At 43.0% G+C, this 13,040-nt stretch overlaps 1 protein-coding gene across 1 annotated transcript in view; it reads left to right on the forward strand.

Annotated features, from left to right (window-relative positions):
- Nucleotides 1-4,796: 4,796 nt before the first annotated feature.
- LOC306820332 (axin-2-like) overlaps nucleotides 4,797-13,040 on the forward strand; it is a 12,469-nt gene continuing 4,225 nt past the window's right edge. Inside the window, exons 1-4 of the mRNA XM_079338151.1 lie at nucleotides 4,797-5,231; nucleotides 6,198-7,138; nucleotides 9,471-9,611; nucleotides 12,322-12,627. Of these exons, the coding sequence (XP_079194277.1) occupies nucleotides 6,309-7,138; nucleotides 9,471-9,611; nucleotides 12,322-12,627 (1,277 nt within the window). The 5' untranslated portion in view covers nucleotides 4,797-5,231; nucleotides 6,198-6,308. The remainder of the gene's footprint in view (nucleotides 5,232-6,197; nucleotides 7,139-9,470; nucleotides 9,612-12,321; nucleotides 12,628-13,040) is intronic.

Here is a 13,040-nt window from a genome sequence, read left to right on the forward strand (position 1 = left end):
GACCGACTGAGCTCAAAGTGAACACTCACATGTTTGTCTCACTATCAAAATCAGAGAAGTATCTTCATTTGTTGAGCATAATAAGTTGACAAACATGATTAATACACGTTTGAAAGAATATTTGTGAAACAGGAACAACTGATAATTATACAGATCATGCAGTGCAGGATAACCATAGAATTTGAGTATATATTACAATTGAGTCACTCTTTTTTTTTGTGTTTTTGCTTTACAACAATGTTTTTTAATGTGTAGAAGGCTGTGTTTCTATAATCATCTCGCTCTGAGGAAAGAGGCTAACGCTTTCAGTCCATACATGCGGACTTCATAAACATTTTCTCACATCTGAAAGGGTTTCGGTTACTACAAAGGTTTGCCAAGCCCAAACGGATTAGGCCAAGCATCACAGACATTGTTTCCATACATTATTAAACTTTTAAGCCACCGAAAAACAGGATTTAAAGAAAAAAAAAGAGGGAGAGTGGTAAGCGAAAGTAATTATTCATCCTCACTGCTCACACGCACCCCACACCTTCTTTTGCTAATCCCTCACTCAGTTTTCAAAAGATGACATTTCAGATTGGTTACTCCTTATTTAACCTGTTTGAAGACCTTACCTACTTCAAGTTGTTCTTGATTTATTTTCCCAAAGACAAAATTTAACTCTATTTACTTAAATTGGGTCTTTTAAAAGTAATGGTCTTAACAAGCCATTTAAAGCGGATGAATGGCTGGCTTCTCAAACTTTAAGGGTGTTATGCACCATGTCCAACTTCAAAGCCCGTCTTAACTCCACACTTTAATTGTATCTTCTTCAAGCCTGTCTGCCTGACCGCCATCTGATTCTGCTGACAACTGTACTCCTCTCTCTTCTTCATGCTCATCCCCTTCTATCCTTTAGCTCTTCTAAAGTCACTCTGCTACAAGTGTCAACTCAGGCACGAGCCCTAAATTCTTTTTTTTTTTTTTTGGGGGGGGGGGGGGGGGGAGTGTTGACATCTAACACTCAGACTTCAGCTCATGCAAACAGAATGATGCTATTTGCCCCTTTTTTCCTCTCTCTCCCCACTCTATTTATTTCTCCATTGCTCCTTTTTTTTCTATTTCTCTCTGAGCCTACAAACAGACATTCACGCTTCTCTCCATATGGGCTTTAATTTGCTATTGTCCCCCAAGATATTCCTCGCTCAGGCTTGAGATAAAGGGATAATCACTTCAAAGGGAAGCTGGGGGGAGACTGCCCCCTCCCTCGCAGCTGAAAGGACAAGTGGACAATACGCTAATTGAGAGGGGGAACTGATCACAGGGTCTGTTCAAAGGGACGCCTGACCACGCCCCCTCCTCCCCTCTCACGCACTTAATTTTATTAGTGTTTATGGTGATGCTCGAGCCAAAATTATCACTCAAACCCACCACAGCCTTTGAACTCCAAAATATTGGGTTATTTGCAATTATCCACCCTTTCCTCTATTTTTCTGTGCTATTTTAGACCAAGCGTAGGATTGTAGTGATCAAATGGGCTGTATAGACTTTGTTTGCATTGTTGAAGTGTATAATGTTGACTCTGGTATGACGCAAATTCAGAAGTTCTTATGAAAAACGCAAAAAAGGGGAGATAAAGCCTTCTGATGCAACTAATGATAATCAAAGAGTTCCCCAGATAAGAACAAAAAGAAATGTTTTTTAATCATTCCTACACTACAATAATTATGTGAAACCTGTGTAGACAGTGGTTTCTACACAGGTCCACACACTTTCTCTACACATTTAATGCAATCTCTCAATAAAGGAGCCTCAGGTCCAATCGGTGGTGATGCACCAGATGCCTTTAATTTCTTCCCAACCACAAGCTCTCAATTAGCATTCAAGTCACCACATTTTATTGGGCCTTCATGGCAAGTCAGTGGCAGCACTCTCATCCTGTATTGTGCTCTTAAAGCGTTTGGATCTTCCTGTGAAATGGTTAGGGCCCCAACAAAGGGGTCAGGGCAGGGTCAACATCAAAAAGGGGCTTCTTGGGGCAGCTTTACAGCACCCTCTCCCTCTTTTGTCACTGCCAAACACAAGACTGGGCATTCAAGGGTCAACAGGTGTGGTCTCATGAGTTCAGTGCATCAGGGGACACTTCCCAAATGAATTAAATAAAGACACTAAATTGTAATTTGGCTGCATTTTTGGTCATCTCCATTGTTGTGTTTGAAAAATTAAGTATTTTTATACATCAAGAGTAATAAGACGCCTGAACTTTTCACGTCATTAAAAGCCAACTGTGTGTGTAAAGTATGAACGACACTTCTGGCTGTGTCAGCAAATTGTCAAACTGCCTTGGACTCTATATTCTTTTCTTTTGCACGGACATGCGCACCCTTATCTAATAAAAGTTATGATAAAAATCTTTTTCCAAATGTGAATATCCCACTTACAAAAATTGCTCTACACTTCAAATATTACATTTGATAACCCTAAATTATCTCACTAGTTCTTTTAAAGCATGTAAGTAAGTGTGAGATAACAGTATGGCTACATATTTCATGGCTATAATTTGGGCATCGCTGATCAGCAAAGTGGCCCTTGAAAAACATTGAGCCAATGCTGATGACCATTTGTGATTTTTTTCTATCATATCGCAGACACTCATTGCAAAATGTTTGAAGCTTTTTGTGCATTGTGGGTGCTGGATTTTTGAGGTTCTATGGCAGGAAATTTGTTTGTGTTTACAGAGCCCGTTCATACAAAACAGTGGCTATGGATGGCCACTATACACCCTTTCACACCCACAAGTGCACACTCAGTAGACAGTATGATTCCTTCTCTTTCTGGCTCTGTCACACAGACTTTTGATAACACCTTGCATCAAACTGCCTTTAAGACTAATTTGAAATAAGCCTCAGCATTCAAGACATGGTTGGCGGCATGTCAATTTAATCAACAGGACTCCATTGCTTTAGCAAGAAAACAACAAAGGATCACAACAGCAGACATCTGTAAGAAAGCTGGATAAAATTAAAACTACCCATAGGCATATGCCAAAAAATAAATGCCCAAGATGGAAACGTGTCCAGTATGGCTTCAGGACACAGTTTTGAGAATACAAATTGTAACTACACATTCTACTTACCAAAGCTAACATCAGACTGGATGAGATTGCATGATACCTTTAACCATATGGCCTAATGTAAAGATTAAGAAAATGGGACAAAGATGCTGACACAACTGTAATTCCGCATGGGTGATGCAGAGTATGCTTAGGCTACACTTAATCATAACTCAACATGAGAGAACCATCACTTAGGGACCTCAGGAACATTGGATTTCATCAGTTCCCTTGTCCTGTGCCATCGTACAAGTTTTGTGAATTTGAATCCTCTGACTTATATAATTATATCCTTCTTTAAAGTTGATTTCAAACATCAAAGGGACAATATAGCCTTTGAAGTATCATGGGATTGGATAACTGTCTCACCCACTCTTTAAGAGTCTGTCACAATGACATTAGTGAAGTCATGTGAATTAAAAGACTAGAGAACAGCTCTTGCCTTTGCTCTCTGTCCAATTTCAATCAAAATGTCTTGCTGTGCCATTTTCTCTGAATGTGGAACTGGCATGTGTGTTAGGGTGACATCTTTGTGGCAAAAAGCCTTTGACTAATATGCAAACGATTTGACAGTGCACTCTATAGGATTATCATTTCGAGGCTATAACTTAAATAATACATATTAAATCACTTTGGACTAAGTTGAAATTTATATTTAACCAATTTTGTTCTCCTAGTCTCATATCTCTGTTCTATAGCCTATATTACTGTCATTACAAAAGGATAATACGCCCAAACTCTTAACCTATTGTTAACAAACATAATGAAGACGTGTTGATGTTCAACAGGATTTTTTTTTTAAATACCACTGATCTGTAAAACAAACAAACAAAAAAAAACATTCCGGGGAAATCATACCGGCTTCACCACAACAAGGTGAACGCACTTAGCTCAATCTGTCACCTGAAAAAAAGCCAAAGGCAACAAAAGTCTCGCTTTTGTTTGCTCTGTTTTCCTGTTGAGACTGTGTTGTAACTGACAGACTGTAAGAATAATGCTATTGGCGCGGTAGATCACTTACTTCTGACGCTCCAAAGCCCCAGGGAGTTGACTAGATTGCTTGTCTTTGATAAGGTCCTGGCATGTATGTAAATTCTTTCCCTGTCTAGAAACGTTAAATAAATGTTTAAGAGAACCAAAAGGCATGGGTTTGTTTCAAATGAACTGTCAAATAGATTACGTTGTGTGAAGACTTGCTTTTCTTGTATTTTTTATTGATTTTCTTTACCATTTAAATAGCTTTATTTCATTGATTATTGCGAAGATAAGGCGCTGGGTTTGTATGTATCTTCCGGGACCAGGCCAGCGGTTCCTTACTTTGAAGTCCGCTGTTAAACCTTAAGCCTAGTTGGTTTAGAAACAGCTCGGAGGATTTCAACTGCCTGCAATGACTTCTTGAAGCACTACTTAAAGAAAAAAGTCGAGGGGAAAACACTTTTTATTTGTGGCAATCAGTTTGTTCAATACTAAAGGACATAGCTGTACAGGGAACAGTGCGTTAAAAAGGCACAGACTGTTGTCGGACTACTTTGCTTTCACGTTTTTCAAAAAGGAAGGCTACTCGGGTACATGGATGGTAAGTTGTAGGAAAGCTGTTCCACAGGCCCCCTCTCTTGGCCGCTTTGATGTGCTGCTGCTGAGCTTTGAAGTTGAGAAATGCGGGCTATGTTTCTTGTTTGTGGGCGAGAAATACGGTGAGATAGATAAGAAGCTTATGTGAGTGTGTGTTTCTCTCTGTGTGTGCGTGTGAATGTGTAGCCCAGATAAAAACCGAATATTTGTCGGGTTGTGCGTCTTGCTGGGAAAAAAAAAAGTGGGATGTATTCTTCTATCAGAGAACCCCCCCCTCCTCCTCTTATACCCTCCTCAGATTTTGACACCCCCAGTGATCTACATAGGGACTGAGCCTGCCTCCTCTGAGGTCAGTTGTTGAATGGGACAGGGTACAGCAAACTACAGTGCTTGTTTTGCAGCGACTCAGGACACATGTGGCACGGCGCAGACTTGAAATAGTCCGTCACCGCTTTTTTGTACTGGATTACTGTTTACGGGGTTTGGACTGTATTTCCCTCGACTATAAATGGAGTAACTCTTCACCTTTTATTGGCTTTTACTTTGGTTGGACCTGTCTGCGATGGTATGTTTTTTTTTACGCACATTTACTCTACTCTGAGCAGATTATTTGGATTTTGAAGTCGTTTATGTTACGTTTTAGAGAGAGACGATGCGTTTTCACCGGAGAGTTTCAATAATGAAGCACCTGTAACAGCACACCACACCGATTGTGACGTTTCAGCTTCTTATCGATTCACGAAGGCAAACTTGTTTCTGGTGCTCGGTGTATGTTAAAAAAAAAAAGCCTTGACTCTGAATGAGGTTTGCCTATAAATCAAGCCTTTTGTCGCTTTGGTAGCTCAGACACGCCAAGGCGGTTGCTTTAATGATGTCCTATAACAGGCTCCTTGAGTCAGATATTAAGTAGTGATCGCTTACATTTACCAATGAGCGACTGGCATTTCCCGCGGGGCCGTTTAGCCCTCGTACATTACTATGTTTAAGGTCATTGTAGTGCAGATCGGATGCATTTCGACTCGTCTGTATATTTCTGGGACGGCGAGAGTAAGTGTGAGATCTGAGTGGAAACGAGTTATGCGTTTGTTTGTGCTCGTGCTTGTGCGTGTGTGTGTGAGAGAGAGAGAGAGAGAGATTCAGACAGGGGTAGGGTACGGTCGTCCGAAACAGATTGGGAATTAATTGGAGTTGAAGCCTGTGACATGGACTCGTTAGGAAAACACGTGTAAGCCACAGTTGTTAGACTACGTTTTGGTGAAGAGTGAGACTGTGTGCGATGATTATTCTTGTAAAACCTTTTTCTTGATGTGACAGATCAATCCACGAAGTGAAAGTAGGCTGCTGTTGATCTCTCGTTTAGATTATAAATAGATAAATGAAACGAGAAAAAAAGCCTTTCATATTTCCTTTCTCTGTGAACCCGGCGAGGGTTTTTTTTTTTTTTTTTTTTTGAAAGGGACTGTTTACTTGATGTCTTTCTTTGAAGTTCAGCAGGATCTGGCTTTGATTAGATCAATACTTTGTGTTTCAGAGTGAAGAGGAGCTGAGAAGCTCCCCCGCTGCTTTTAGAGAGTGAGGAGGATTAGGCTGGAGCTCAGTGGAGGCACGACGGCACTCTCACACGGCAACCGGAGCTGGAGCCATGAGCAGGGCGCTTACGGAGCACATCAGCAGTAGCTTCCGAGAAGATGCTCCTCGTCCTCCTGTACCGGGGGAAGAGGGAGAGGCGTCATGCTACAACCCCAGCAGATCTGCCAAAATGAGAGCCCAGAGCAAGGTTAAAGATATCCCCGCCGCCGCGCCTCCCGGCTCAACACCGCGGAGGAACGAGGATGGTCTGGGGGAGCCAGAGGGCAGCGCGTCCCCGGACTCGCCTCTAGTCCGGTGGACAAAGTCTCTACATTTTCTCCTGGGTGACCAAGACGGCGCTCACCTCTTTAGGACCTTTTTGGAGCGGGAGAATTGCGTGGACAGTTTGGACTTTTGGTTCGCCTGCAATGGCTTCAGGCAAATGGACTTAAAGGATACCAAAACGTTGCGAGTTGCCAAAGTTATTTTCAAGCGGTACATCGAGAACAACAGCATTGTCGCCAAGCAGCTGAAACCCGCCACCAAGACCTTCATAAGGGATAGTATTAAGAAACAACAGATAGACTCTGCCATGTTTGACCAAGCACAGACGGAAATTCAGTCCAACATGGAGGAGAACGCTTACCAGATGTTTTTGACCTCTGACATATACCTCGAATATGTGCGCACCGGCTGCGAGAACGCAGCGTACATGACCCATGGCAGTCTCGGCAGCCTGAAGCTCATGTGCGGATATCTCCCTCCTCTCATTGAGGAAGAAGAGTGGAGTTGTAACGACCTGAAGGCAAAAACGTTAGGTTCTGTGGTTGGACTGTCTACAAAAACCCTGAGGGCTACTGCTACCATCCGTACAGCAGCTGAAGTGCTGGAGAATACTTGCAGGTAACGATTGCAGCGCTCACCGAGAACATGCATGGCTGTGTTACTTTGTTTTTGTTTCTTTACTTTATCTCCTCCCGATCACTGTCCCTTCATTAGTTAAACTAGTGAACATGTTGGCAGTTATTTTACAAACGCCTCAGAGAGTTATAGAGGCACTGATCAAAGGGTCTCAGAGGAATATGCCTGTATATTTGTGCCCTCCTGCCTTGCAGTTAGTCAAGGGGTTGGAGGGGTGGGGTGGTAACAAAACATCAATGGATCTGAGCCTTCCTTTTAAGTAAATGGTGTCTTGCAGGCAGCCCTCTGCTGGCTTGCTCAAGTTTCCTGTGCTTTGAAAACCCTTCCTCCGGTTCACGCACAAATTCAGACACCAAGCCTCATAACTGTTAAAGGGATCTGAATCAGTTTGATCTTATCGCAACATTATGCTTTATTTTCCTTTTTCTTCCTACTCATTAGGCAATCTAGCTGTCGTCTGCTTTCACAGAGTCTCTTCTCATACTCGAATAAATGCTAATACAGAGTTAAAATAACTTGTGCAGTCAGTCCCATGCCAAGCAGAGATAATGTTCCCTTGGTCAGAGATGAAAGCAGAACTGTTTGTGGAAAGCATGGGCTTTTATCTTAAGAGCTCATCCCACACATTGTCCAACAGCTGAAATCTTTTCAAGCCAGGAACATTTTCAAAAACGGGATTTGACGCATGAGCCTGCATCAAAAGGCGCCTCAAAAGTTTTTTGCTCAACTGCCCTGTCCTCACATCTGGATGCAATTGGCAGTTAGAGCTTTGACATAATCTTGTACTTTGTTTGGAAAAGTGCAATTAATATCTGCTCTTTTTTCTCTTGAGATTTTAGTGATACTTCAAGTATATAAAAGCTTGTTAATAACACACTTTGAGCGTGTACAGTAGGAAGGGTTTTCTTCCCTTACGCTCAGGGCTGTCAGATAACATTATAGTAAAGTTTCCCATTTTGTGTGACCAGGTTGAGTCAGAAAGCAACAAGAACATGGTTTGTTGACATGTGGGCATCTCCTGGCTTCCTGGTGTGATTCCCCCGCGTTCCTGTTTTTCACAGAAAAAGAAAAACGGAAGGTAGAGAGAGAGACCCCTCTTTTTTCCTTCCGTCAACTGCACTCTTCCCCCTGCCCCACATGATCTCTTTAGGTCAAACAATTTCCATCTCAAACATGTGGAACTAATTGTGCCGCCGCACAGATTCCTTTTTTTTCCCCCCTCTTTTTGAGAAACCTCGAAGACTCGACTCCAAAGTGAGAGAAAATTGCAACAACAAAACATCCTTAGCTCAGTTCCGCAGCTTCAACCACCAATCCCACTTTGCCATAGATAGCATGTCTCAGTGTTCTTTTCTTTTCTTTTCAGCACTTTTATCTCACCCTTAAAAAAAAAATCAGTCTGACAGAGACTAAGCATGCTTTGGAGGGAGACAGGGAGAGACAAGAAGAGAGGAAGGGGGATAGAACGGAAGGGGGGGGGATCATGAAAGTAAGAAAAGGGGTGGAGAGAGAGGGCTGCAGAGAGCCCAGCTGTGCTAAATACCTGACTCTTTGCGCGGACCTTCCAAAGGTCAGGTTTGTGCTTGGGGCCTACGGCTTTAGTCATGCTGGGGTTCTCCTCTCAGCACTCCCGGCAGAAGGCATTCTCATAAAGAAAGGGGCCCTCCTTCCCCCTTTCCCTCTCACCCTCTCCCCTCCCTCCCTCTCCAAAGCTCAAGTTCCCCTTTCCTCTTCTTCTCCCTCTTCCTTGTTCACCCCCCTTCACGACTGAAGCAGGAATGCAACACAGCAGGAGAGAGTAGAAAGACACAGGGAGAGACCTTAGAAAGTAAAGCAGGGGAGAGAGGAAAAATGAGGGGCCCCCAGACTTGATGATAGAGAGAGGAAGAGATAGAAGTTAGAGAAGAAAAAAAAACCCTCTCCAAAGAGAGACAGTCTGAAGTTTCGGGTGAGATTGTCTGCCACAACAAAACATTGGAAGCTGGAAGGTTCAACCTTGGATCACCCGAAAAATAAACCTTGTATTTCAGAGAACAGGGACACGAGGATGAGAGAGAGAGAGCAGACGCTCTCCTCTGTGAAACCATCGATATGTTTCTTGGGTCAAGAGAAGTGAAATCTGCAGAGAATGAACAGACTCTAAAGAAACAAATGTTATGCTTTCATTTTTTCACTTAAAGCGTGTGAAAATGTAAATCAGAAGAAAATGAAACACAACCTTTACTCGATGGTGTCCAACTCGCCTTTGTCTTCACGTCCACCTACAGAGACCACGAATAACAGTTGGCAAACGCCTTCCACCTTTTTCTCACAGGTCCCACCGTCGAGGAGACCCTGCCAGCCCTTACTTTGTCAACTCGGGTTATATTTTTGCCCCTGCCACCAGTGCCAATGACAGCGAGATCTCCAGTGATGCCACAACAGATGATTCCATGTCCATGACGGACAGTAGCGTGTAAGTGTTTTATCAACTCTTTATTGAAATTCTAATCTCGTTGGTCGGTCGCAACTCAGCTTCCTCTGGAGATAATGTCGCAACCTCAAAAAGGCTCTGACTCTGACCAAAGCTCTGGACCTGGTCGCTTTCAGAGTATCTAAACGTGCCTTGAACGGAGTTCAGTCAAAACCTTTCCAGGAAAAAGTATATTTGGCCTTGTAGTCCAACACACTCAGCCGCTCTTGGGACCAGAGGAACTGTTGCGAAATAACAGTCCATGATGTATTTTAATTATCCTCCATGATTGACTCCAGGTAATTCTATTAATGTGTAGTTGTTACTTTGGCCTCGAGGGAGATAACTCTGGGAAAGTCATTATGTCTGAGGACCTTTTGAAGTTTATTCTGATGTGTTACAGGCTGGAGAGACGGCAGAAAAAAAAAATGAGAACGTCTTGATGTGGGTGGGGGCGTTGCCTCATTTTCCTCAAAGTTGAAATGTATCCATCCCACCCACCCTTCTGCCACAACAGACTTGTTTTTTCATATTATCTAATCGCTTTTTCCCTTTGAAGAGCTGAAGGAGAGGGGGAGGGAAATGGCCATTTGGGCCTCAAGACAAACTCATTGAAAAATGTTGGCACCAAATGAAAGGAGGCTTACTCACATGGTGGGTCGGTTTCCTGCCACTGGCCTCTGCGGCGTGCTGAGATCATGTGTCTGTGAGGCTTTCACAGGGGTTACTCCTTTCTAGACCTTCGGACGAGGCAGGAGGAACTCCCCCTGGCCAGACTAGGGCACCCCCCAAAAAAATTCACCTCCACCATCCAAGCCTCACAGCTTCTTCCCTCCGCCTTCCAGAGCCAATAGCTGGAGTGGTTCGGCCTGAAGTGCAAGGGAGTGAGAAAATAAAGTGCATGGAGCATAAAGGGCTTAACTGAATCGCTTTCAGCCTATTGTTAGGTGAGGGGAGCTTAGGGGGATAAGAGGGTGGCTGGCTGCTTTGAAAATGACTTGCACAAGTGAATAGGAGATCCCAATAAAGTGAAGGCCCAGGAAACCATGAAAGGGTCTGTGGCTGTATTCTCCTCCTCAACCTGGACAAAGCATCCAGACCGGGACAGTGTGAATCGATAAAACCATAATTTGTGATGAGGGAAGTTGGCGAGCGTTGTGTGAGAATGAGGTTTTTCGGCACTCTGTCTGAGGTGCTTGTTGGCCTACAAGTTCCTCTGGGCCAGTTTTACTTCAGAAGAGTTTCCCGTGTTACTTCCTTCGCCTTAAGGGTTGATGGCTTGTATTCTCGAGGGTACAGTCTGTGACACATTGATTTTGGTTGGCGTTCCCACTTACAAGAACCTTGCAGCAACACCGATTGGCTGATTCTTTTTTTTTGACCAGGTCACTGTGAAAGTGACTTGCAGAGTCTGTTTGTGTGAAGAAAGAAAGAAAAACAGAAGAATGGTTTAATAGCCCCACATGTCAAAGCCATATTGTTTTAATAGTTGTTTTATTAGTTCTTAACAGAAGTTTGACACAGATCCTCTCCTGTCCTTGTCACCAGTCCTCATGTCTCCAACCCAAACTGATTAAAAAAAAAAAAAAGAACACGCAGCTGCCTTTTCTCTCATTCTAGTGCACAACTTGTGTCCTTACACTGTGGTTAAAAGACACACTGCAAATTTGAATCTCATTTCCCAGATAAAGAACAAGAAGAGAAGGATTTAGGAAGGGGGGGGCAGAAGAAGGAGTTGGGGGGGAAGATTTTTTTTTCTCTCTTTTTGCTTATATCTTATTTATGGATTTACTTGGACGCTGGGGAATGCTGCTGCACCAACTTCAAACATTACCTTATCTTACAAACCAGCCTTTTGATGTTGCTGAGATCAGAGGCTCACAGCGCAGCGCTTGCCAAACGAAGATGGCAGCGGGTGCATATGTGCATGAGTGTGAGATTTCAAAGAGGCAGCAGAAAAAGTAGCGTTTGGGCTAGGTCAGACACTTCTGAGCAGCCAAAACGGCCAAGATAATTGGCCCAGCTTAAGTGGCAGCCGACTGGAAAAGCTAGTAGACACAGAATGAAAAAAGGAGAAAAAGAGTCCCAGAATAAATGCTTAATTGTCCTGAGACTACTGATATTCCTAGCTACATCTCTATTTTCTTATTAATATATCTGAGCTACAAAGCCAGCACCACTTAAGCAGCTTTTACTGGCCTTTGTAGTTCTGTAGTTGTAGTTTCCCAGTCTAGCCAGCTGTAAAAGTTAGCCCTGATTCTTCTGCTTTTTAAACAACTACTGTCAGAGTTGACAAGGACTGATGTAATCTTATCAGTGGGGCTCTTCTTTTGAAGCCCACAGTGGGATGTTTAGCATATCTCTCCCATTGTCCTGGTGTGTTTTGTTATGTGTGTTTTTGTTGCCTTGGCTTCAAGGGCTCTGCAGCCTTTTGATTTAGCTGTAATGTGCCTAGTGGGTGGTTTCTGGGTGGTGTTGTGTCGGCACTTCAATGATGAACTGCCTCCTAAGGGCGCTTTCACCACAAAGATTGATTAATTGCACTAACGCACCAACAGTTGGTGTTTAGATATTGTGCTCTGCATGACGAGTCGCAGTGACTGATCAAAATGAGCAAACATGATATTGTAAGTAATTGGAGTTTTTGTCAATTAGGGCCATTTAAATGTTGTTACCCACATTTTAACGTGCCATTTTCTTTGCCTTTTGACAGAGATGGAATCCCTCCATACAAGCTGGGCAACAAGAAGCAGCTCCAGCGGGAGATGCATCGTAGTGTCAAGATCAATGGCCAGATAACGCTACCCCACTTTCCTGTAAGTCCTACTTCGTTAACTTCTACTTCCTGTCTCTACTTCCTGTCGGAATGTTTCCTTTTATGTAATCTCTTAAACTCAAACTTTTACAACGCTGGCAGACAACTGGGTCCTGATTCCCTCGAGGAGTTGTGCCTTGCTTTATTTTATTTTCTCAGAGCTCCTGTTGTGACAGAATACTATATTTCATTCCCCCTGCTCCTTTTCATATAAAAGTCGGGGCAAATGAAAGGCAGGATTTGCATTTCAGTTCACTTTTTTTTTTTTCCTCTGCTGTTTCAAGACCCCCTCCCACCTCCATCCCCCATCCCAGTAACTTCTGTCGGGCTGTAAATATAAACTTCAGTTGTCTTCTTTGTGTTCCGCCTCAGTAACTCCAGTATGCTATGAAGCCTCATAGCTTCATATGTTTTATTAATTAACATTAGCTGTGGTTATAACATAGGTAATAGACAATAATACCACAGTACTGTGAAGAGGGTTAGGATCAGTGTTTGGATTATAACTGAACTGACTGAATGATAACCAAAACTCTGGTTTACATTTCTGCTGACATCACACATTGCTTGTTAATTCAGTCTCATCCTTTGGTGTTTTGGTCATACCGTGAATTTAC

Source organism: Symphodus melops, assembly GCF_947650265.1.
Source record: "Symphodus melops genome assembly, chromosome: 2".
In the NCBI taxonomy this organism is placed as follows: domain Eukaryota; kingdom Metazoa; phylum Chordata; class Actinopteri; order Labriformes; family Labridae; genus Symphodus; species Symphodus melops.